The sequence below is a fragment of the Anolis carolinensis genome, chromosome 2 (assembly GCF_035594765.1).
Source record: "Anolis carolinensis isolate JA03-04 chromosome 2, rAnoCar3.1.pri, whole genome shotgun sequence".
NCBI lineage: Eukaryota > Metazoa > Chordata > Lepidosauria > Squamata > Dactyloidae > Anolis > Anolis carolinensis.
Genome location: NC_085842.1, coordinates 128,437,379 through 128,464,273, shown reverse-complemented (window position 1 = coordinate 128,464,273; position 26,895 = coordinate 128,437,379). Strand labels below are relative to the sequence as shown.

General features: G+C 45.9%; 1 protein-coding gene and 1 long non-coding RNA gene across 2 annotated transcripts in view; both read right to left on the bottom strand.

Annotated features, from left to right (window-relative positions):
• hook2 (hook microtubule tethering protein 2) overlaps positions 1-2,985 on the bottom strand; it is a 35,994-nt gene extending 33,009 nt beyond the window's left edge. The window contains exon 1 of the mRNA XM_003225212.3: positions 2,848-2,985. Coding sequence (XP_003225260.2) covers positions 2,848-2,895 — 48 coding nt within the window. The 5' untranslated portion in view covers positions 2,896-2,985. The remainder of the gene's footprint in view (positions 1-2,847) is intronic.
• Positions 2,986-17,763: 14,778 nt separating this feature from the next.
• On the bottom strand, positions 17,764-26,572 carry LOC134296225 (uncharacterized). Its single transcript, XR_010002840.1, has 2 exons — positions 24,440-26,572; positions 17,764-19,255 (listed from the first exon to the last, which is right to left on the bottom strand). It is a non-coding gene; the product is annotated as an uncharacterized LOC134296225 (long non-coding RNA).
• Between the last annotated feature and the right edge of the window lie 323 nt (positions 26,573-26,895).

Here is a 26,895-nt window from a genome sequence, read left to right as displayed (position 1 = left end):
TTCTTCCTAATGATCAGGTGGAATCTCCTTTCCTACCCTGTTTCCCCAAAAATAAGACATCCCCAAAAAATAAGACCTAGTAGAGGTTTTGCTGAATTGCTAAATATAAGACCTCCCCAGAAAGTAAGACCTAGCAAAGTTTTTGTTTGGAAGCATGCCTGGTGCCCACCATAGCATGCAGGGTTGGTAAATGTACATACCAGTTGTATATGGAAATAATGGTACAGTAGAGTCTCACTTATCCAACACTCGCTTATTCAACGTTCTGGATTATCCAACGCATTTTTGGAGTCAATGTTTTCAATTTATCGTGATATTTTGGTGCTAAATTTATAAATACAGTAATTACTACATAGCATTACTGCGTATAGAACTACTTTTTCTGCCAAATTTGTTGTCTAACATGATGTTTTGGTGCTTCATTTGTAAAATCATAACCTAATTTGATGTTTAATAGGCTTTTCCTTAATGCCTCCTTATTATCCAACATATTCACTTATCCAACATTCTGCCGGCCCGTTTATGTTGGATAAGTGAGACTCTACTGTAGTAACAAGAAATTCTTGACAGGAGTCACCGTTTGTCTGGTTTAGTTATGTTGGTTTGTGATGACAACTATTGTACAGTATAGAATAAATGTTCGTTTTTTTGTTCAACAATAAATGTGAATTCTTCTTTATGGAAAAATAAGACATCCCCTGAAAATAAGACCTAGCACATCTTTGGGAGTAAAAAATAATATAAGACACTGTCTTATTTTCGGGGAAACACGGTAGGATGCCGTTGTTCCATGCACATCCTAATCTCCTGGGCAGCAGAAAACAAGCTTGCTCCCTCCTCCCTGACTTCTCCTCACATATTTATACATGGCTCTCACTATTAGCCCCAGCTTCTGTCAACCTAGCAGTTTGAAAACATGCAAATGTGAGTAGAATGATAGGTACCGTATTTGTATTGTATTTGTAAGCTGCCCTGAGTCCCTGCGGGGAGATAGAGGCGGGGTAAAAGAATAAAATTATTATTATTATTATTATTATTATTACCGATCCAGCGGGAAGGTACCGGGGCTCCATGCAGTCATGGCGGCCACATGACCTTGGAGGTGTCTATGGACAATGCTGACCGGCTTAGAAATGGAGATGAGCACCACCCCACAGAGTTGGATACGACCGGACTTAATGTCAGCGGAAAACCTTTACCTTTACTATCATGTCTCCTCTCAGCCTTCCCTTCTGTAGGCTAAATATACCCAGCTCTTTAAGCTGCTCCTCATACAGCTTGTTCTCCAGGCCCCTGATCATTTTAGTCACCCTTCCAGCTTGTCAACATCTTCCTTCAAATGCGGTGCCCAGAATTGGACACAGTATTCCAGATGTGGTCTGACCAAGGCGGAATAGAGGGGTAGTATGACTTCTCTGGATCTAGACACTATACCACTATTTATGCAGGCCAAAATCCTATTGGCTTTTTTTAGCATTGTTGGGTCATGTTTAACTTGTTGTCTACAAGATTCTTTTCACACGTACTGCTGTTGAGCCAGGCATCCCCCATTCTGTATCTTTACATTTCATTTGTTCTGCCTAAGTGGAGTGTCTTGCATTTGTCCTTGTTGAACTTCATTTTGTTAGTTTTGGCCAATCATTTCTCTAATCTGTTATGATTGTTTTGGATTCTGCTCCTGTCTTCTGGAGTATTAGCTATCCCTCCCAATTTGGTGTCGTCTGCAAACTTAATGATCCTGCCTTCTAGCCCTTCATCTAAGTCATTAATAAAGATGTTGAACAGAACCGTTCCCTGGACAGAACCCTGCTTATGGCACTCCATTTGTCACTTGTTTCCAGGATGAAGAAGACACATTGATGAGCACCCTTTGGGTTTGTTCACTCAGCCAATTGCAGAGCTACCTATATGTTTTAAGCTTGATTATTGTATTTTATGGATTATTGTAATATGATTTTAGATGTGTTGCTGTTTTTATTGATTGTTTGGCATTGAATTTTGCCAGTTGTTGTAAGCCGCCCTGAGTCCCCTAGGGTCAGAAGGGTGGGGTAGAAATGCTGTAAATAAATAAATAAATAAATAAATACCTAACCATAGTTTTGCCTAGCCTACATTTGACTGGTTTCCTTGCCAGAAAGTCATGGGGGACCTTGTCAAAGGTCTTACTGAAATCAAGATATGCTACATCCACGGCATTCCCTGCATCGACCCAGTTTGTAACTCAAAAACGAGATCAAATTAATCTGGCATGACTTGTTTTTGATAAATCCATGTTGACTATTAGCGATGACCGCATTCTTTTCTAAGCGTTTGCAGACCACTTCCTTAATGATCTTTTCCTGGTATTGACGTGAGGCTGACTGGAGTAGGACACCTGGAGGGCCGAAGTTTGCCCATGTCTGATCTACACTGTCAAATGAACGCACTTTGACCCCACTTTGACTGCTGTGGAATCCTGAGAGACAGTTCCTCAAGGCCTTGATTTAGCCTTCTCTGCCAAAGAGAATCCCAGGATTCCATAGCACTCGGCCAGGGGTCACAGGGCACCCATTCCAGGGTGTGAATGCACCCAGAGCCCCCTCACCAAGGCCTGGGCTGGCTTGAAGCCGCGCACCGCCGCCTCCGGCCTTCCTTCTCGCAGGAGCTGACGTGGCCCAGAGGGGCCTACAAGGGCTTTGCCCTGTTGCCCCCGGCGCCTCAGCGGGGTCACAGCCAAAGTGGGCTGAGGGCGGCACCTGTTGCAGCCCAGGGCGGGGCCGAGCGGGGTCTTCCCAGGCACGGAAAGGGGGAAGGCGGGCAGGCGGAGAAGGGAAGGGAAGGAGGCGGCCATGGCCAGGCCCAGCTTACCCAAGTCAGGAGCGCCCCGCAACGCTCGCGCGGGCCCCTCGCGCTCATGATTGCGGCGGCGGCGGCGGCGGCACCCAGCAGCGTCTTCGGCGCCTCAAACTCGCCACGCCCCCTAGCGGCCCAACTAACGTGGCCCTCGCGCAGCCTCAGTGGCGCCAGGGCCTCCCTTCTCCGCCATTTATAAGCCGGGCGGAAAAAGGGCGAAGAGGAAGGCGAGCCAGAGTTCTGGGTGAGCCTCACCACTCAGGGCGCCTCCCGCTCGGCATTCACACTTCTATAATCGCCCTGGCTCAAGGCTATGGAAGCATCGGGGTTGTACTTTGGTGTGACCCCAGCCCTTTTTGGCAGACGTCCACAGCCTTGAGCCATGTGGGGTTAAAGTGGTACCGATGTTCAGTGTTCAGATGTTCTCTGTCTCTCGCCGAACATGGAGAAAACCAAAGTGCTTTACCACCAGGTACCGGCCAATCCCTCTGCAATTCCAGAAATGCAGCTTAATGGTGCAACATTAAAAATGTTACAAAACCAAAACCAAGATCACAACAATATCATAGAACTCCAATATGCTGATGATGATGTAGCCTGTGCACATTCAGAAGAAGACCTACAAGCCACTCTAAACACCTTCACAGGAGCATACAAGAAGCTCGGCCTCTCATTGAACATTGAGAAAACCAAAGTGCTTTTCCAGCAGGCAACAGCCAATCCCTCTGCCATGCCAGGAATACAGCTTAATGGTGTAACATTAAAAAATGTTGACCATTTCCACTACCTTGGCAGCCACCTCTCCACAAAAGTCAACATTGACACTGAAATGCAATACCACCTGAGCTCTACGAGTGCAGCACTCTTCCAGATAAAGCAGAGAGAGTTTGAGGACTGGGACATCCGTAGGGATACTAAGGTGCTTCCTGTTATATGCCTGCAAAACATGGACTGTCTACAGACATCACACTCAATTCCTGAAATGATTCCACCAGTGTTGCCTCCGAAAAATCCTGCAAATCTCTCGGGAAGACAGGCAAACAAATGTCAGCGTGCTAGGTGAAGCAAAGACCACCGGCATTGAAGCGATGCTCCTACGCCATCAACTCCGCTGGACTGGCCACGTTGTCTGAATGACCGATCACTGTCTCCCAAAGCAGTTGCTCTACTCTGAACTCAGTAATGGAAAACAGGATGTTGGTGGACAGGAAAAGAGATTTAAAGATGGCTCAAAGGCAACCTTAAAAGCTGTGGCATAGAGACCGAGAACTGGGAAGCCCTGGCCCTTGAGCACTCTAGCTGGAGGTCAGCTGTGACTAGCAGTGCTGTGGAATTCGAAGGGGCACAAATGGAGGATGAAAGGGAGAAACATGCCAAGAGGAAAAAGGCGCGTCAAGCTAACCCTCATCGGGACCGCCTTCCATCTGGAAACCGATGTCCTCATTGTGGAAGAACATGTGGGTTAAGAATAGGGCTCCCACTGCCAAGACACTATACTTGGAGGGCCATCATACTCGGACAATGAGGGATGGTCTAAGGAAAGTGGTACCAAATTGGATTGATTCAACAGTGCAGATGCACCTTCCGAAAGTGACTGCGAGTGGACTTTGGCTTTCCAACGTTGCATAATTCCCCCTCACTTTTCATTTAAGTACTGTATCTTTATTAAATGAAAAATAATATTGGGTTGCTGTGAGTTTTCTGGGCTGTATGGCCATGTTCCAGAAGCATTATCTTCTGACGTTTCGCCCACATCTACGGCAGGCATCCTCAGTGGTTGTGAGGTCTGTTGGAAACTAGTCAAAGGAGGTTTATAGATCTGTGGAATAATGTCCAGGGTGGGAGAAAGAACTCTTGACTGTTGAAGGCCATTGTGAATGTTGCAATTAATCACCTTGATTAGCATTGAAAAGCCTTAAAAAACAACAAAAATTTGGGGGAAAATATGACTTCTAAATAACTATCAAGTTGATGGTAATAGTTAATCCCTGATCTAACTTCCTCAAATTTTCTACTTGTATGTAACATCTATTATTTTTTAAAACCAAGTATTCTTCAGAACCAAGTATTGATGATCTCTCCCCCCCCCCCCCCAATTAAGTTTTCAAATGTACAATTGGGGCTTGCCAATTCTGTTTAAATTCAATTAATTGTGTTTCTTTAATCAACATATACCATATCATATATTTATAACCCCCATCCCCAGTTTTTAGGCAAGTACACCGGAGAGGTACGCCAGCCACTCTGTTTCCAAAATGCATGGGAAGAGCAGATGCACTTTGGACATGCTCAGAGGCACAATCAGCATAATTGTCCCATCGCCACTTCTTGGAGTCGTTGGACCTTAAAATCAAAGCGCAACATTTAAGCAAACACTGCAGTTATAATTTTGGTTTACAATACTAGCTAGGCATTTATTTTTTATTGTTTTTGCTAAGCCTTTATTTTTAATTTTAATTAAGACTAACTTTGTTGTGTCCTTTCAAATGGCTTCATTATGATTACTTTAAAGGAAACTTGTCATAGGGTTTTCTTGGTAACCAATGTTACAAAGAGGTTTGGGGTTTTTGTCTTCCTCTGAGGCTGAGAGTGTGTGACTTGGGCTGAACCCTGCTCTCTGGAGTCCTAATGAGCACAGCTCAAGCCACTGCGCCGCGCTGGTTCTCCTCAAGGGGGCGCAGTGGAGAAACAACCCCTTGTGGCGCGGCAGGGACACGGGCCCCCGCCAGAGGGCAGCCAAGCGCCTTGAAGCGAGGCTCCTCTCTGATGCAGTCAGGAAACTTCAGCCCTTCCTTGGGAGAAGCTGCAGTTTGTCAAGCTCCCCTTACGCCGTCCCAAGGGATAAGCCCCAGGCCTGCGAACACTGTAGAATTAATGCAGCTTGACCCACTCTAACTGGCAGTGCTTAATGCCATTGAATCATGGGAGTTGTAGTTTGGGCTCTTTCTGAGGGCAATTAAAGTGGCACCAAACTGCATTAATTCTATGTGCATCCAATGTTTTGTTTTATACAAGCATATATTACACATAGCTTATCCAACATCTCCATTCTTCAGACTAAATCGAGCCTAGAAATGGTCACATATTGTGTTGTCAAAGGCTTTCATGGTCGGATTCACTGTGTCGCTGTGAGTTTTCGGGGCTGTATGGCCATGTCCCAGAAGCATTCTCTCTTGATGTCTCGCCCACTTCTATGGCAGGCATTTAGAGGTTGTGATGCCTGCCATAGATGTGGGCAAAACGTCAGGGGAGAATGCTTCTGGAACATGGGCATACAGCCAGAAACCCACAGCAATCCGGTCACATATTGATTGCCCTTTATCCTCTTTCCACACTGCCTCTTGCTCCTTAGGGCCTGCTGGGCTATTTTGGATCAGGACTATTAATTGGTTAAATAGTTTTGGGATGCCAAAAGCCTTGTTCTATCAGCTGTGGGGTTTTGTTTTTAAGGCTTGTCTCAGTGCTACGTTACAGCCGCTTGTCATCCAAGTTGTTTACTTGATCTGAGCCTCAGTCTACAGACACATAAGCCTGTTATTCTATTCGCAATTAAGATCAAATCCCATCAAATTTATTGAGATCCTTTCATAGAACTGGGTGTACAAACATCACAGAGTGATAAGAGTTAACACTGGACTTGTCTGCTATACAGTTTCAATGCTCTTAGGCTTAAAATCTTTTTAAAAAATAAGTTATTCAAGAGTAGCCTGTTGTCTTACGTTGATTTAGTCTCAACATAAAACTGTGGGGAAGAACAAGCTGAGAGATAGTGATTGGGTGTGCATCTACACCAGGCATGGGCAAACTTCGGCCCTTCAGGTGTTTTGGACTTCAACACCCACAATTCCTAACAGCCTACCGGTTGTTATGCTGTTAGGAATTGTGAGTGTTGAAGTCCAAAACACCTGGTGTAGATGCACTCAGGGAAGCTGCTTCCCAGCTAAATTGCAATTGGAGCTCGTCTTTCGCACATCTGAGCCCAACACCGTCTGTTTTGCCACACTGCTGCTTTGCGGCTTTTGGCAAACGCTTCCCTGGCGAAGAGCGCCTTGTGTTTTATTCCCTCACATCTCCTGCCCCCAAGCAACCCAACCACGGAGATGGAAAACAAACTCCATATGGGAAAGTTCCCAGCCGGGTTATTTTGGCTGCTTTAGGTGGAAACGTGTTATCGGCCTGTGTGACTCAGGAGCAACTCAGACACCGTCTGCTCCCAGCTTCCCTTCCTGGGATGGACTAGGATTAACCCCCTATCGTGCAAACAGGAGGCCAGCCCTCTACCCATGGGTGAGGCCTGCCGTGGGTGGAACCAAGGAGCATGGTGTGGTTTTCTCATTCTGGAGCATCTTGGGATAGACAGCCTTCAGTCCTGATTTCCATCTGACCAGGGGAGGGTAGTGCATTGCCTCTTGGGGATCTCCCCCCCCCCCCCCCCAGTGTGGCTGGATCCATATCTGTGCGCATTGTACCCTCTCCTGTCTAATGGCTGGCTGGCTTTCTTGGAAACTCTCCCGGCACCACAGCTTGTGACTCACAGACCAGCACCTATCCTTGTACCACTGCTGAGTAGCACTGGCATGGCTAAATGGTTGGATCTGGAAATCTATGATCAGTTCTCTTTGGAACTATGAAAGTCATTATAAGAACTTGGCCCAATCACTTAGGTCCCATCTACACTGCCATATAAAATCCAGATTATCTGCTTTGAACTGGATTATATGGGGCCTTACTCTCAGTCTGACCTGCCTCGAAGGCTTGTTGTAAAGATGAAATAACAGGGAGAGATGTGTTAGTGCCTCTGAGAGTATAGGGTAGTCTTCAGTCCTGATTTCCATCTAACTAGGTGATGGTAGTGCATTGCTTCCCCTGGGACCTGGCACCCCCCACCCCCCAAATAGAGACTGGAACTATATATGTGCCTATTGACCACAATTCTTTCTTTCTTTCTTTTAGCAACTCTCCAGGCACCACAACTTGTGACTCACATACCAGCACCCGGTTGGGTGAGTGGGCTTATAAACAAAAGACCTTCCCCATGAACATATAGCAGAGTAACCTATTAGCAGCAGCGTGACCCAGCACCAGTAATCAAAAGTGATTAAACGAACAAAAACACACCGACCAATATTATCCCTTCCTTTGGAGGCTTTTCTTTGTAGCAAAATAATATGGTTGCACTATTTACAAAAACAAGGTTTCCATAACACAAATAAAAAGTTATTTATACTTCCTTCCTTGCTTCCATGCTAGGCTTCCTTCTCATGCAGATAAACAGCTTTGCTTTCACAGAGCCTCCTCTCATGCCAAACTTACGCAGGAGCTTCACACAGTAGCTTTACTCACAAGGCCTTCAAACTGGAGCTTCACACATGAGACCTTCAACCTAGGGCTTCTCTCACCAAAGCTTCTCACACTGAGGCTTCCTCGCACTGAGCGTTGCACCCCAAGGCAACGTGAGCACTGGAAATCAAACAGAGACCAATAATCATATAATATCTTTATTAAAACAATTATAAATTCAGGAATGAATAAGTGGAAAGGATGAGTGGATAATAGTCCTTTGTAAAAAGGTAGGAATTAGTCCAAAGAGTTGAAGAGAAATGTCCAATATTATTGTCCAAAGTCCAGAAACTGAAACACGCTCAAAACTGTTGGAAAGTTCTTGAGCGGGGAAAACAACAAGGAAGCAAGACTGAATAACAAGGTCCAAAGTAACTAGAAAGTCTTTGATATCAAGGCAGGAACGAGACGAAGCTAAAACCAATCTGGATTCAGGAACAAGGCAAGGAAGTGGATTTACTCCGGGTCTACTAGGGACTCATGGCTCGGTTTGGCCGCCAGGAACGGGAAACTTGGCTTGGTAGAATCAGGAACTAGAGTCGGTGAACTGTTCTCATGTAATCGCTACATTGACATCGCAAAGTGTTCACAGTGCAAGGCACTTTTATGGAACTTAGATCTGATCACAATGAAGGGAAGCCAAACTCCCCAGAGGTTCCCAAGGGAATCTTCTATCCATTATCCCCTCGAGATGCCAAACGGTTACTCCTTCGGAGCCCTTGTTTTTCTGATCTCTGGCGATGCAGAAACTCCCTTCTGTTGAAGGATACATTCTCTGGGGAACTCAGAACATCTGGTTCAGCCACGGGAGTAATATTTTCAGTATCTCTCCGAATTAAAGAAGCATCCGAGCTATCAACAGCTGGGAGCTGTAATTGGAAGGAGCTCTGTGGACTAGGCAAAAAGTCAGAATAAGCTTCATCCTGGTCAAAGTTCATTTCTGAATCAGGTTCAGAAACCAAAGGTGGCTGGGGTATGACACTGAGGCTTTCTCACACGGAGGCCCCTTTCATTCTCATACTGAGGCCTACTAATACTGAAGCCTATCTCACACTGAGGCCTTCTCACACTGACACCTACTAACACTGAGGCTTTCTGAGCTACAGGCACATCTGCTTATACTGAACTACAGCTTTTGCTGAGTCATTGCATCCATTTAACCCTTTTAGTGCTTGATTCACATTTTTGTAATTAAAAATATCTAGTTAATTTTAATATTTCTGACACACCCATCCATGGGCCACCACTGAGGAGCACTGATATGGCTAAACCATTGGAAGAGACTTTGGCTCAGTTGGCTCTCTGCTGAACTATGAAATTCAGTAGATGAGTTCGAACCCCTCACTTACTCTCAGTATGACCTACCTCATAAGCTTGTTGTAAAAATTACATGGCAGGGAGTGGATACTGCCTTGAGTTCTTGGGAGGCAATGCAGGCTACAAATATAAAACTTTAAATGAACAAACATCTCCTCTCCTCTCTGACAGTTGATGAAGCAGGCAACTGGGAGCGTGAACCATGATCCAGAGAATCCATAATTTGAATTGCACTTCCGCTTCTACTAGTAGGATGAGAAGGGCATATTAGTGACCTCAGGCAAACTACTGTTTCTTCAACCTGAGGATGAAGATGATAAGAATACTGGTTACTATAAGGATCAGTGTTGTAATGATAAGATAATACAAGATTCAGTAAAGTATTCATAAATAAAAAGGTGATTGTCTTTCCACAACCACCCCTCAACGCTTTCATCCATTGCTGACAGCTTTTGTTCCCAATAAGATTACCTTCTGGCCAGCCTTTTCTTTTCTTCATAAAACCTCAGCCTCTCTTTGTTTTTATAGGGCATATCAGTAATTTCTCCCTCCCCTCCCCTCGCCTAACTACTTTGAAATACTCCACAGTACTCAGACAAATCTTGGCACCCTTCAGGACTTTATGTTGACAGGGAAATCTGCCCAGATCTACAATTGGAGTGCCTCGAGTGGGACTTTCTGGCAGGGATTTTCTAGTAGGCAGGGGAGGCGAAACAGCACAGCATGGTTTATTCAGCCTTACAAAGACAACTATGGGAATTATTATTCTATGCAGAAATATGGTATTCCTTTTGCCCCACACTTACTTGTGTTAGTATGGTAAACAAAACAACTTCTTAAACACCACTCATTAATTTCATGAAAGCATTTCTTAGCACAAGGGGAATGAAATGAAGTCATGCTAAATCTGTCTCCTTGGACATCCTTTCATATTCTCTCTGTGTGTTCATTTGGACCCAACTTTGGCCTTTCCACACTACACAGTTTTAGCACGATGCTTCCACTTGAACTGTGCAGGTTACCTCCTACGGAACTCTGGGATTTGTAGTGTGTTCCTTGGCTGAGAATGGCAAAGCAGCCTCCGCAAACTACATATCCCAGGATCCCACAGGATGTAGTCATGGCAATTAAAATGGAATCATAGCATTGTACTTGTGAAAGGGCCCTGAGCCTTCTCCATAAGGCCATGTAAACACATGCTTTAGGGCAGCTTTCTGCATGGGCATGTTTTATAGCACACTGAATATTCAGTTTTCCGCATGCTATTCAGTTGAAATACCATCTGCCTTCTGTATTAGTTGCTTAGTACACAACAGAAGCAGGACATATTAGAGTATGCCCCATGCTTCATGTGGTCTGTTTATCGCCCCACACGTACAGATGTATGCCCCGTACCCTCCTACCTACCCTCTGCATCCTGAGACAATTCACTCTATCGCCAACCCCGCTCGCCACATATACCCACTCTCTGTGTGCACATATGTACATACACACCCTGTCTCTGGCGTGCCGTTCCTTGGCAGCTGTTCTGCTTGAGGCACGTCCTAGTTGGAGAAGCCGCCCACAGTTAAAAACAGATGACTTCACATAAAAGCAAACAGGGGAGGCAAGAGAGGGAAGGAAGAATACTTAGGAATGGGAGTCAGAGGTCAGGAAAACGGTCCTTAGCCGTCCAGATGTAGTTACTCCTGGCTTTCCCTGTTTCAAGGCAGATGTAATTTTCCTCCGGTGTGTGGCCAGGTACTGGTGACATAGCAAGAACACCATGAATTAGGGACATTGTGGTTACATAATGAGCTTTCTTAGGTACAGTTGCTTCTGAGGTGAGGTGCATAGCCCTGTCCAACAGTATGGGAACAACACCCTGGACTGGAACAGGAAATGATTAATCCCATAGAGAGCAACTGGGGAATTTAAGCAACCCGGAAGAATGGAAATTGCTGGAGTGGCCAGTGGCCAGAGGTTTGAGGTTTGTGCCCAGTGTTGCTGTCAAGAATATTGAATTGATTCATATTTGAGGGGCCTTGGGATTAGGAGGCTTTTGAAAAGCAGGATCCCACACTCTGTATCATCCCACCAGGAGGTCAAAATGAGTCTTTTGCTACAAATACCTCTGCTACACCCACACACAATGCGCTCCCTTTCCCCGAGGCCCATTAATTGGGCTTTAGAAAGCCACGCTGAGCCGCATCCCCCTCTGCCTTGTTGGACCCGCTCCCTGTTCCTCTCGAGCGTCATTGATCCCATCTGGGCTCTGCTTTGTGGTGGTATTCCAGCAGCTGGCAAAGCTGTAAACAGGCAGGTAGGAAAGCCAACACCCCAGCGCTGAGGCCAAGTTGTTCCCACCTAGTCATTAACTCCCAGTTTGTTAATGGCCTTTAATAGCTGCTAATTACAGCCTGAGCAAGCGAGGGAGGCAGCCAGGTGCCAGTGTCCAGAGAACCAGAGGACTCCAGCAAACATTTAGGGGGCAGGCGGGGGATGCAGTGGCAATTTGAACAGGCGCCTGGAGAAAAATTAAATCCTGACACGCGGTGGAAGAGTGTGAGAAACATGTGGAATTACCTTGTATACTCATGTATAAGTTAAGAAAATTTAGTCCAAAAAGTAAAGTAAAGATAAAGGTTTCCCCTTGACATGAAGTCTAGTTGTGTCCGACTCTGGGGGGTTGGTGCTCATCTCCATTTCTAAGCCGAAGAGCTAAGCTGCAGATACCTCCACGGTCATGTGGCCAGCATGATTGCATGGAGTGCTGTTACCTTCCTGCTAAAAACAGTACTTATTGATCTACTCACATTTGCATGTTTTTGCACTGCTAGGTTGGCAGAAGCTGGGGCTAATAGCGGGAGCTCACCCTGCTCCCCAGATTCTAACCACTGACCTTTCAGTCAGCAAATTCAGCAGCTGAGCAGTTTAACCTGCTGTACCACCACAATCCCAAAACCTTGGGTTCACCTATCTATGGGTCAATGTAACTACTGTACCTTAATCTTATCATAAAAGGCACTTTCTCTTAGTAGAGAAAGACTAGAGTTTAGTCCTGGAAGAACCTAAAAGAAGCACCAAGACCTTCTGCTGTCTCCACCGTGATGCTGCTTCTGGCCTTTCTGAATGCTGGGTGTGTGTGATGTGTCTGGAAGTGATGGTCTGTGGTGGCTGGCCTCTTGAGACAGCATTGGTGCTTTCCCCTTGATTGATCTACTATGAGTCATATCAAAATCCATAATTGTGGTCCCAAAACCTGCCCTTAAGTTACATAGGAAGAGGACAGCTTATACAGAAGTATACCCAGTATTCCCTTGATGAGCTAGCTTTAGAGGCAGCTGTCCCAGGAGGCAAGAAACAAGTACTTTCTGCCTCTTACTGGGATTCCCCAATTAATAATGGGTGGCAGAGAAAGTCCTTTCGGGACTGTCCCAAAAGGGAGCTAGATAAACCTGCCAGCAATCTCACTTGACATTTCTGAATGATCCAGAGCAGTGGTTCTCAACATGGGGTCCCCAGATGTTTTTGGCCTTCAACTCCCAGAAATCCTAACAGCTGGTAAACTGGCTGGTATTTCTGGGAGTTGTGGGTCAAAAACATCTGGGAACCTCAGGTTGAGAACCACGGATCCAGAGGCTTCTGTGTAGCTTGAACATATAGGGCCTCCTCAGCTGGGTCTCCATGGGGCAAGAGCCTGTAGTCTGAAGAGGGAGAACATAGAGATCATTTTTTAAATAATACAAACTCTTACTTATCCAACACAAATGGGTGGGCAGAATGTTTAATAAGTGAAAATGTTGGGTAATAAGGAGGGATTAAGGAAAAGCTTATTAAATATCAAATTATGTTATTATTTTACAAATTAAGCACCAAAACATCATGTTTTACAACACGTCTGCCACTTGTTTGGGAGTGTGGCTGCACTTGTGTTGTTAATGGGTGTGTTGGCCCGCTGCATGTTGCTGCCTAGAGAAACAGCTGTGGATCCGAGAGGGAGGCAGACTGTGTTGGATAATACAGAAGTTTGGATAAGCAAAGGTTGGATAAGCGAGACTCTAACAACAATTAAGCACACATACTTTAGTAGGAGTGCATCTAGAGTCCAGTCCTAACTTGAAGGGATGATGGGTTGTTTCCTTCATTTGCTGCTTCCTCAGGGTCAAGAATCCAAATACATGTGGTTACTGGGGAGCATTTCTGGTGAAAACAGTTACAAGGAGAGACAGCCGGTTATGTACTCAGACTGTCAGAGAAGACAGCCTGTGCAGACTGGAATCAAGCCCTTTTGCACATCACTCCCCCCTCCTCGCCAAACAGCTGTTCTCACCAGAGACCCTTCTCCCACCCTTGCCAGTGGCCACTTCAGAGCAGCCACGGCTCTGACCCCGAGGAGCACACGGAGCCTTTCCCGGCAGGCAAGAGGCTGAGCCCATGGCTCTGCTGGGAAGGGAAGTCTGCGCTCCATGACTCATGCGCTGGGCGAGGCAACCCCCCTTCCCTTCGTGACCGCAGCCACAACCAGGCTCTAGTCCAGAGAGCAGCAAAGGGGGGAAGTGCACGGCAGCAGGCAGGCAGGCAGGCAGGCAAGCAAGCTCTCTCTTTCTCTCTCTCAAGACACACACAGACACACAGAAGTGTGGAATATGTGGTGAGGCCCTTGCTGGAAGAGTATTTGTGTATTACTGTCAATATGCTTTTTTTCATAAGAAGTGCACACCGCCTCTAGTTACATAAATAAGTCCTTGTTTAGGGTGACTTGTATCTGTAGGAAGAGTTCTTTGTAGAGTGTAGAGAAACCTTGAATGCATGGTTGGTGCATATGTGCTCCAGACAGTGAGAATAAATGTATAACAGTACGCTTACAGTATAGACACATGTATAAGTCAAGAGCAGGTTTGGAGCAGCAAAATTATGGGTTTTGGTATGACCCCGTGGATAAGCCAAGGATCATTCTGCAGAGAGGGAAAAGCACCAATGCTAACTTAGGGAACCCCAGCTGCCCCTGGCCACCACTGCCATTTCTTTGCACTGGCATTCAAAACTCTTCGGACTGGCGCCATGGTAAGGAGAGTAGAGTGGGTCAGTGCTTATTTTAGGTTCTCCCAGGATGGAGTGAGCTCTTGCCTTTTACCACTCTACTCAGAGAAGCGGATATTTCCTTTGTGGATAAAAATTAAAGTACATTCCTTACACTGACCCATAGATAAGTTGACCCGGCTTTTGGGGTTCATTTTTGGATTAAATTTTCTAGTTATTCATGGGTATATACCAGGCACAGGCAAACTTTGGCTCACCAGGTGTTTTGGACTTCAACTTATACAATTCCTAACAGCCAAAGGCCCTTACTTAAGCGGCTGAGGGGGGAAAGTAAGGGGCCTGAGGCTGTTAGGAATTGTGGGAGTTGAAGTCCAAAACATTTGGTGGGCCCAAGTTTGCCCATACCTGGTATATAGGGTATTTTGAATTATATAATTCTCTGAAATGTAGCAAGTTCTTGTGTTTGAGCACATAGCACATATATGTCTAGTTAGGCTTGTGGTAGTATATGACTCTAGCCCCTTGTGACACGAATATGGATGTGAATTTTGATGTTGTTACTGAAATGTCTCAGGATTGTGAATTTTTAATACCATTGATGTTTAATTCTGTGTTAATATCTGTATATTTGTAGATTTTAAATGGTATTTAAATGCTTTTAATGTAAGTTACTTTGAGTCTCCTTGTGGAGAGAAAAACTGGGGTATAAATAAACATAATTATTATAATAATAGTAACAGTAATGTGTGTGCCCATTGTTTTATCATGCTGCCTAACAGACTCATAGATTTTCTTGCTTTGTAGTCTCAGTTCGGTCAATGTGGCTTGTTGTTGCTTGTTCAGTCACTTCCGACTCTTCGTGACCTCATGGACCAGCCCACGCCAGAGCTCCCTGTGGCTGTCACCACCCTCAGCTCCTTCACGGTCAAGCCAGTCACTTCAAGGATACCATCCATCCATCTGGCCCTTGGTCGGCCCCTTCCTTTTTCCTTCCATTTTTCCCAGCATCATTCTCTTCTCCAAGTCATCCTGTCTTCTAATTACGTATTTCATCCTTGCCTCTAATATCCTTCCCTCCAGTGAGCAGTCAGGCATTATAGGCTAAATTATTGTATCCATGTGGCTACAAACATTGTAATATTTAAAATAGTGCCATGACCCTGAGCTTGGAAGACATGAATGAGGCAATTGATCACCAGAGATCTTAGGAGTCTCTTGTTCAAAGGGCCACTGTGAGCTGAAGTCAACTTGACAACAAAGAAGAACAAAAATGCATTTAGGAAGAAGTAAAAACATTTCCATCTAGTGTACGATACATCTGGCATAATGCTTTGCACATGATGTGTGCCAGGGTCCCTCCTGGGGAGTGTCTCGTGTGGTTCTGCCTTTGTGTTGGGTGCATCTAGGTCTATGGTACAGGCAAAGGCAGGTGGTGAACCCTGTGACCTTGTTTGCTTCAACCCTGGCAGCGGGAGTGCAAAGGGAAGCCGTCAGGACTTGCAATGGGAGGGGAGGATCGGGGAGAACAGCCCAGCCAGCACACATCCCTTGTTCCCATGACAGCCAGAAGACTGTGAATTGGGACATATCCCCACACCCATTATGGCGCAAGTTTTGCTTCTGTCGCACGTCATTGCCATGGTAGCAGCTGCTTCCTGTATTGTCTGGCTGATCCTAGAACTCAACAATGAACTTCCTGCCATAGGAGCGAAGGAGCATCCTAGCTGGGGGGGAGGCAGGGTGATAATCCATGTGGCAGGTGATAATCACGTTCTGCAGGCAGGATCATGGCAATACCCACCCAGGACCATAGCCACAGATTTAATCAGTTTTCAATCTCCCCACCAACCCATCCTATTCCTCCTCTCATCTATCTATAAGACATATCACCATGACCTGGCCCAGCCATCAGACCAGTATCCAGAGTAGGGCATCTTTTGCTGCCTTTGAATGCCCAGCTGTTAGATCCAGATCATCCCTTTCTGTCTTATAGATCATTTCACTGCAGGGGGCAGGCCTGGTGCCAGTGAGGGGCCTGCTATCCGAGAACAAGAACGGGCCCAGCTTCCCTCCCTTTCCTGGGTTTGGCCTCGCACAGCTGCTGGGAAAGGGAGCGGAGTGGAGCTGATGCCGGGCTGGGGTGTGGGGAGCAGCTCCCAGGCTTTGGAGCGCAGCCCAGTTGACGTTAACCCTTCCTTGGGCATCGATTCTGGATGTGCCAATCTGTGGGGGAGGCAGCATCTCCTTCTAATGCTGTGGGCAAATGGCAATGATTCACACAGGATCTAGACATCCAGATCCCCAGGAGTATGCCATCACATTGTAGGGCAGGGATGTGCCACAAAGGGGAGGCAGGAGGGGACCGGGTGCAGGGCGTAAGGATTGTGAAGCGAAACTCAGGTGCTGTTTGCAAGGGAGAGGTCCAGTGTGGCTTCCCTACCTCCTAGGTGTACTATGGGATCTAAGATTCAGAGAGAAAGGTGGTCTTGAATCTTCTTTCTGTTTTGCACATACACACTGACCTGGATCATCAGTCCTCCTGGCTGTGGTCTAGCTTAGAAGAGGACACAGGAAGAAGCAAAACAAAAAACCAAAAAACCAAAAAAAAAAACAAACCCCTACAACATGTTCATTACTTCAGCATTCAGTATCAGGAACCGAGCTTATATCCCCTGGCAGAAAGATAGCTGAAGTCACTCTACTCCCGCCCATTCCCACAAGTTTTCATACCCTTGAGCCAACTGGATTAGAGTTCTCTATTGCTTTCCTTACAGGGAAGAGTCAAGATTCAGAACCCCAAGTCATGACCCAATTCAGAGTCCTCATTGCTCTCTGCTAAAGGCCAGTGCATTCATCATTATGTTTCATCTGCCTACAGCAGAGGTTGGAAATTTTACTTTTTTTGGACCATACCTTCCAGAATTCCCCAGCCAGTGTGGCTACTGTGGGTTTATTACTATGATGATGTATTACAAAACAGTTCTCTTGCAGAAACATACACACATATATCACAGCAGTGTCTTTCTGATAGCTCTTATGTGCATCAAATAACTTTTCCATTCAGAATATTCTCCTTGACCACCCAACCTATGTTTTTCATTTAGTGCTGCCACAGCCTTGGGATTCTCTCTCTCTCTCTATTTTTTTTTTTTACAGTAGCACTTCTGTTGTAGGGACATCTCGTTTCACAGCCATTTCTTGCAATAATTTGCCACTTCCCCATCATCCATTTCAATTGTAGGATCAAGGATCAAATGGGGCATCATTCCAAAAATGTTATTATACATAATTTTTGTGCAGTATACAGAACATGTAGTCAATCAAATGTTGTGGCCTTTTCATTTCTTATTAGTGATCCACAGTTCTATATTATTTACATAGTTAAAGACTTTAGCATCATTTTTGTACAACAAGGCAAATTTCTTCTGAAAGTATTTATTTTGCTCCATTAGCAAGTATCTGTTTGCGATATACTCACTAATGTTTCTTACTTTTCTGAAAATAACTTTGGCATTTCTTGCTCCATACTTGGTAAAAGCCTTTGCTATAAAATGTTGAGCATTACTACGCTCACATGGGAGATATTTGTAGTTATGCAGTGATTCCTGCAGTCCCTGGTGTCTCTTTTGTTGTGGAGACAGCATGCCCAGTTTGTTCTCTGTGGTTAAAACAGCTCTGTTGGTATACATGGTCTTGATAATTTGTCTCTTCTAAGGGATTTGAAAATAGCTTTCATGTAACTTTCTAAAACTCTAGGTTATTTGTTATAAGATGCTTTTTTGAAATTTTTATTGGAAGCATACCTTAATATGGTAAGCTTGGTTGAGTATGTCAGCAAATCTAAGAATAATATTGTCAGGTGACTAGACCCAATCAAGAATCCAGATTCCTAGTAGGGTAACCAAAGGTACTCAATGTTGACTGGATACGCCAGTCAAAGGGCCTTTCCACACAGCCATATAACCCAGAATATCAAGGCAGAAAATCCCACAGTCTCTGCTTTGAACTGGGTTATCTGAATCCACATTGCCATATATTCCAGTTCCAAACAGATAATGTGGGATTTTATTCAGCTGTGTGGAAGAGGCCAAAGACTTCAAGGAGTAACAACTGGATCACCAGAAGACAAATGTTATGGGGACAGAGAAACTTTGGAAGGGAAGCTACTAGGGAGCAGGAGGAGGAGATAACACTGATGGAAGACCCTTTATAGACAAATGGAGTGATACTTAGTAGCTCTTATTGTTAGTGTGCAGAAGACACTGGTAAACTCCTTCTTGATGTCTTTTACTTTGAAAATGCGATGATGAGGAGATCCAGAACAGAACGACATGAGACAAAGGGGAAAGGATTTGGATTGCAGGGCACAAACCATGAACCCATGCCCAATTTCTTCATTACAAAGTTCTTCTGATATCATTTAGAATGGAAAGCAGTTCAAGATGAACCAAACACTGCTATTATCTCAGCTGAGTTGAACAGAGATGGAAAGTGTCTACTTCCCCTCTCTTTCTGCCAAAGATTGATGCCAGGGCTGCTGCTGGGTGGCCTTTGCTGGAAAGAAGAGCCTGCTAGAGATGGCTTCTCAACCGAGTAGGTTCTGACCCAGCCTCCTTGCTACAGGCTGTTGCAATTCATGCTTTCAAGTGACAGTTCATGGAGCAGGTACTAATGCAAAGTTCATGTAAAACAGGTGGTTTGCTGTGCATCTTCTGTGTAGGAATGTATCAATCTGTGATGTGCCCTTTAATTAAAAATAGTTATACAGTAGTCACTTTGTTATGCACTGCTAGAAACATAAAATCCCATCTTTGCATGAAACAATATTAAGAGATACTACCATGCAAGGTTGTATATTCATGACATAAACCAAAAATCACCTTGTACAATTTAAGCGCAAGATGAAGAAAGTATATTATGGGCATATTAACAGTACTGAGAGCAAATAGAAAAAAATTATATTTAAGGATGCAATTAGTTTAGTTCTGCAACTCTTCAGAGGACTTTTCACATTACAGTTCCACACAGAATAGATGCAGGAATAGAAGTGCAAAGGTATGGGAATTACATCCCATCATTCTCATATTCAGCTCCACACATTCATCAGATGGCCATAACAGACATCTGTGCATGTGCATTTTGATTAGTGCACAGGAACTGGGCATGTGATTGACAGTCCATGTTAATGAATTTTGCACATTTCTCGACTGTGTGTACAGAGTCCACAATCATTATGGGTGTACATGGATGTGTGAAGCTTGGGGCAGGCTGAATGGGTGCGAAAGAGCACAAGCTCTTCAGATCTCCCCATGGTCTTCTATATTCATTGGGGGGGGGGGCAGGTAAGGGAAATCACAGAGATCATACAGTATTCATGGCACATGAATATATTAATACATACATTTGTTGAATGAAAAAATAAGGTTTTTTACACATGCTGTTGTTGTTATGTGTCTTTAAGCTGTCTCCAACCTTTGGGGTTTTATTTGCAAAATTTATACAGAAGGGGTTTGCCTGTGTCTTCCCCACAGTGTGGGACTTGCCCAAAGTCACCCAGTGGGTTTCTAAAACTAAATGGAGATATAAACCCTAATCCCCAGAGTCATAGTGCAACAGTTAAACTACTGCACTATGTTGTCTCTCTATTGTTAAAATGCTCAAATCATTTCCTACCTATGGTGACCCCAATACACACTATCACTGGGTTTTCTTGGCAAGATTTCTTCAGAAGAGGCTTGCCACTGCCTTCCTCTGAGGCCCAGTGGGTTTCACGGCCCAGCAAGGGTTCACACCCTGGTCCACAGAGTTGTATCCCAATGTTCAAACTACTGCACCTTCTGTCTCCCCTCTCTCTATCTATAAATGTCCCGAGAGATAATATGTGAAGCACCTCTGACAGGAAGAAATACTCAAGGAAGGCTTTAGATTTTGTTGGGCTGTTATGTGTGCCTGGAGAGTCTGGGGTGGTGGGGTGGTGATGAAGAAGACATCCCCTCCGCTGGCCCAGCCTCCACAGGGCCCCCTTCCCTACACCCTTTCCCTCCCCTCCTCTCCCCGGCTGCCCTTTGCTGCAGCTGCGAGGCCTGGGGCTGGGAGCCCTGTGGAGCTTGCAAGCTCAGCAAGGTCAGGCCAGGCGAAGAAGCTGTGGCAGAAGCAGCAGCAGCAGCAACCCCTGGGGGAAGCGAGGGCACTCCCTTCGGCGTCACAACCTTCCTCCCCGTCCTCCTTGCAGCTCATGGGCCAGGAGGCACCCTGGATATTGGGGTCACGAAGCCATGTCTTTTGCAAGAGGGACGCTTTCTCTTTCCAGCACAGCCAGGGCTACCTGAAACATGCCGAGGGATTGGAGGTGACAGGCAGTCATTGGTTGCCGGGCCATCTGAGGAATGCCAAGTGACCCATAGCTTGGCCAAATTGCAGGGCTGTTGTGTGGCAATTCAAGCAGAAGTTTCTCTCCACCCCAGGGGATGGCTGTGGGTACTTTCACTGTAGAATGAATGGAGTTTGGCCCCACTTGAACTGTCATGGCTCAATGCTATGGATTCCTGGGAGTTGTAGTTTTACAAGATTTTCAGCCTTCTCTGCCCAAGAGTGCTAATGCTTCACCAAACTACAACTCAAATGATTTTATAGCATTGAGTAGTCCAAGTGGGCTCAAACTGTATGCGTTCTACAATGTAGATGAACTCTCTATCTCAGGTGCAGAAGAGTCTGGTAGAAGCAGTTGCTCCCCTTCTCTTGGGGCAAGGGAGGCTCCGCTCTCCAGGCAAAGCATTACCACTTCATTCAGTAATGGTCTTTTATGCCTCCCAAACCCTCGATGCTTGTCTGCTGTTTGTACACACTGGACTTCCATCTAGCAATGCTGGAGTAAAACCAAAATTGTCCTGGAGTATTACTTTTTTCTTCTTCATTTAATTCCCCCAGACTTCCTCTCCTTCTTGGAAATGTAATGCCAATCTTGGCTTCTTGCTGGTCTCCTTTCTATATTTAGATTTAATCACATTCAGGGACAGAGAGCTGATTTTCTGTTGCCCCTCCCCTTTTTGTTGTCATTGTTGTTGTTGTTGTTTTAAAAGGTACTTTTATGAAATGCAGTCCCAGGAGCCCTACCAGCATAGCCACTTAAACTGTACTGAACTAGGACTGGAGACATAGAGCAGTTCTGAGAAGGAAGTGGTTCTAGGCTGCTTTCTGCGTGTTTGATGGTGACTCAGGCCACAGTCCAGTTCTTCCAGATGAACCAGATGACTTCCCTGGAACCATTGCAGGGCAAATAGGCTCTGGACTCGTCCTCCCTAGGTCAGATTATTTTTCTGTGCTCTATGTGCCTCTGAGCAGTAATCTATGTCTTGAACAATACAGACATAACTTCACTAACAATGTTTCTAACAAGGAAGCTTCTTTTTAGTCTTTTTATACCTGCCCAACTCCTTTCTTTATATCCTGACCCTCTCTCTAGCTGCATGTTTTTTAGAAGCATCAGCATTGAGGTATAGTGAAGGAGGGCTTGACAAACAAATCTGGTTGAAGCAGTGTGTCTGAAGCCATTAATCCTATTCTTTCTCAGCTCAAGCATGATTGCATGGATTATTGAAGATGCACTGCTGCAACTGGACATTGAAAATGTGTTTTCCCAGCCTTCCTTCACCATACTCCAATGCTGATGCTGCTCACAAACTTCCAACTAGATAGAGGACCAGGATATAATGAAGGGGAGCAGGTAGGTGTAAAATGGAGTTTCTTTGTCAGAGGTTTTTATTATTATGTTTCTGGAGGCCCCGCTGCTGATCAAAAGGTTGGCGGTTCGAATCCAGAGAGCTGGGTGAGTTCCTGTCTGTCAGCTCCAGCTTCCTATGCAGGGACATGAGAAAAGCCTCCCACAGGATGGTCAAACATCTGGGCATCCCCTGGACAATGTCCTTGCAGATTGCCAATTCTCTCACACCATAAGCAACTTGCAGTTTCTCAAGTCGCTCCTGACACGAAAAAAAGTATACACATCAACACGTGTACGCACATAAACACATGAAGTACTGCTAAAATGCAAATGACAAAAATGAGAAGCCCACCAAGAATATCATTTGCAAGGAGACTGCTTTTGTGTATACTATACCTGCTGTTATTGGCCTAGCTATAAAACACACAGTGCTCCAGAATACAGTTTTAATACTGGGGTATAGGTGTTGACTATATTTATATATGTGATATCTACTAGTACAAACACACATGGGGGGCGGGGGGGGGGGCGGGGGGGAGACAGATAAAGAAAGAGAATTGGAGCATGGTGCCTAAGAAACAGATGTGAATCAGGAATTCAAGTGTTACAATTCTCTAATGAACTCTTTCATTTAGAGAACCTCATTCTTCCTTTCCAGGTTCAATTCCAAAATATACAGAACAGGAGATCAATAATGTTGGCAGACACTACTGTTGTTAGGATGGTAACAAATAATGTACGGGAAGCACAGTACATATAAAAGAGTAGCATTAATAAGCATTCTTTTAAAAGTAATGCTTTCAAGTAGTGATGGCCCATAGTCCCAGGAGGGGGATAGTAATCCCTTTTCCTGAAACCCAGGGGTGAGTTGCTCCCTTTCTGTGGGCTCCCAAACCAGAAGTGTTTTAAAGCCTTCAAAGCCCTGTCCAGATATCAACATCATAACTTCCCACTGTCTACTGGAAAACAGACACATTAGCAGACATATGTATCAAAAGCCTGCAGTTGACCAAGGAACTATTGCTGTCCTTCCATGGATTGTTTAGTCAGAGATTTACTTATGTATGGTTTGAAAATATTTTTTAAAATCCAAAATGCAAGCTTTGATTTTGCCATTTTATATAATAGTGGGGCTTGAGTTTCTATGAATTTGGGTCTCCATGAGGGTCCTGGAACCAAACCCCAGTGGATGCCAGGGGCCTAATCCAGAGCTGGGAATGGATGCTGGTGTGTTTCAGTTCCTATTAAGAGCGAGGGACGATGGGAGTTGAAGTAGAGTGCTACCAGGAGGGCCATCGTTCTTGTGGTGCCTACAGAGCGGGCACTGGGCTCTCCCTCCAGGTGTTTTGGACTTTAACTCCCACCATTCCTAACAACCTACCAGCTGTTAGGAATGGTGGGAGTTGAAAAGTTCAAAACACTTGGAGGAAGGGCCCAAGTTTGCCTATGCCTGTTACAGTGACACAGTTCAGGGAGTGGGATGCAAGCTCTGTCCATTTCTATTGTGGAAAGGGAAGGACATGCCAGAGTTTTTTGTGGAAACAGACACCGCCTTCCCTCCTTTGTATTTTTTTTCAGGTCAGGAGCAACTTGAAAACTGCAAGTCGCTCCTGGTGTGAGAGAATTGGCCGTCTGCAAGGACGTTACTGCAGGGGATGCCCGGATGTTGTGATGTTTTGACCATCCTTGTGGGAGGCCTCTCTCATGTCCTCGCATGGAGCTTGAGCTGACAGAGGGAGCTCACCCGCGCTCTACCGGGGTTGGATTCCAACCGGCAACCTTCAAGTCAGCAACCCAATCTTCAGGTCAGCAGTCTTACCGGCACAAGGGTTTAACCCATTGCGCCACCGGGGGCTCCTTTGTAGTTCAACAGTGGAAGGGAAACAAACGTGTCTTTCCGTGCTTCCATTCACAGCAGAAAGGATCCCACTTCACCCTTGTGAACCAACCAACCAACCAACCCGTTCCCGAGCGGCCTTCAATGCTGCCTTCGGGGCTGAACGGGCGGCCCGCGCGCGACAAACACCCGGAGCCCCGAGACAGGAAGGGAGGGGGGGAGTCTCGCGTGGAGGCCGGGCCAGGCCGGGCCTCGTTCCTCCAGCTTCCCTCCTTCGCCAATCACGTGCGCGTGACGCCGCTCTCCCGCGTGGACAGCTCCCAGGCACGTGCAGCCCGCCCCAAGCAGGACCCGCGTCGAGGCTTTCCTACCCGGACCCTCCGGGGGTTTTGGACTTTCTCCCTTTCGTTCTTTCTTTCTTGCCTTCCTTGCTTCCTTCCCCCGCAAAAGGGGGGTTCACGGGGTTCACGCGGGCCCCGCCCCGCCCTTGGCCGCCCTCTTCCCTCCCTCTCTGGGCCTCTCTCGCAGGATGTGAGGCAGGCGGCAGGAATGAGGTCGAGCCCGTCGGGCCGGTCCCTGCCTGGAAGGACTTCCTTCCGGAAGCTCATTCCCGGGCGCTGAGCACGAGGGACCGGGGCCCGTGGCGCTTCCGCCGCGACCCAGTGCCCTCGAGGCCCGGATGCCCCGCGAGGGGTGCGCCACGCCGCCTGGGAGCCCCCGCGCCCCTCCCCGCTGTCGCGCAGGAGCGCCCACCTCTAGGCAGGGCGGCGGGAGCTGGACAACGGAGAGCACGGAGAACACGGAGGATCCGCTTGGAATCAATCTGGTGCCCTCGTGGGCTTACAAGGAGAAAAGGGCAGCATCAAGGAACATGAAAAGCACTGCAGACGAAGTCATCCAGAGCAGAGCACCTGATGAACCAACCTGGACACAGAATATCATTTGAGAACACCGAAATGCTGGACCACTCCAAAAACTACCATGCCAGGCTACGCAGAGAAGCATGTGGACAATCTCAACAGAAAGGAGGAAACCATGAAAATGAACACGATCTGACTCCCAGTATTAAAAAAAACAACAACTCTAAAATCGGGACAGTAAACAAAGAACAACACTCAGAAGACATAGGAATTCCAGGCATGAATCAGTCAGGGCCAGCTAATACCTCCCAACAAAGGATTCCCCCAGGCAGCAAGCAGCCAGGCTTTGAAGCTCCAAGGCCATTCAGTGCTAATCAAGGTGGCCAATTGTATAATTTATTTATTTACCATATTTATACTCTGCCTTTCTCAACCCGTGGGGGGACTCAAAGCGGCTTACAAACTGCACTACTTAGTGCCTAACATAAAAGATACAAATTTACATTAAGATTAACATAAGCATACATAAAACATATTTAAATATAATTCAATGTTAAGACACAGCATCCAAAAACAAGGTCTAAGGCCAATCCAGAGTCACGATTTCAAGTAAACTTATTGCACAACTACTTCTCCAAGGCTTGCTCCCCAAGCCAGATTTTAACTTTCTTTCATCCTTCACACATGCCTCAAGTTGACAAGAGTTCTTTCGTCCACCCTGAACATTTCACAGATATATAAACTCCACTTGACTCATTTCCAATAGACCTCACAACCTCTGAGGATGCCTGCCATAGAGGCGGGGAAAATGTCAGGAAAGAATACTTCTGGAACATGGCCATACAGCCCGGAAAACACAGCATCCCAGTGATTCTGGCCATGAAAGCCTTCTTCAACATCCAATGTTACAATTTGGCCCTAAAAAGGAAATGCACAGATATAGGATGGGGGGCTCCTGACTTAGAAACAGCTCATGTGAAAGGGGTCTCAGGGTTGACATAACATGGAGTCAACAGTGTGATGCAGCATCTAGAAAAGGCAAAGGAGTGTAGTGTCAGGATCCAGGGAAGTCATAGTCCCACTCTCACCTGCTTTGGTCAAGCCTCACCTGGAATAATACTGTGTCCAGTTCTGGGCATCATAATTAAGGAAGGATATTGACGAGATGGGCCAGAGAAGAGCAACCAAAATGGTCAAAGGTTTGGAAGCCAAGCCCAATGAGGGGCAGCTGAGAGAGCTGGGTTTGTTTACATGGAGAAGAAAAGACTGAAAGGATGTCACATTGGGGAAAAGGCAAGCTTGTTTTCTGCTGCTCTGGAGACTAGGACACAATGGAGCAATGGATTCAAATGGCAGGAAAAAAGATTCCACCTAAACATTAAAAAAAACTTCTTGACAGTAAGAGCTGTTCATCAGTGGGATTTATTGCCTCAGAGTGTGCTGGAATCTCCATCCCTGGAGATTTTAAAGCAGAGGCTGGATGGCCATTTCTTGAGAGTGCTTTGATTGAGTGTTCCTGTATGGATAACTCTATGATCCTGTATGGACAGGATCATAGAGTTGATGGTGCAGTGAGTTAAACCCTTATGCTGACAGGACTGCTGACCGACAGGTCAGCAGTTCGAATCTGGGGAGAGTGGGTGAGCTCCCTCTGTCTGCTCCAACTCCCCATGTGGGGACATAAGAGAAGCCTCCCACAAGGATGGTAAAACATCACAACATTGGGCATCCTCCTGGCAATGTCCTTGCAGACGGACAATTCTCTCACACCAGAAGCAACTTAAAGTTTCTCAAGTCACTCCTGACAAGAAAACCCCCCTATGATTCTATGATTAAAAGACAAATAAATGGGTCCTAGAGCAAATCAGAGCTGAACTCTCCTTTAGAAACCAAGATGACTAAACTGAGGCTGCAGTACTTTGGCCACATTGTGAGAAAACATGACTCACTAGGAAAAACAAAAATGC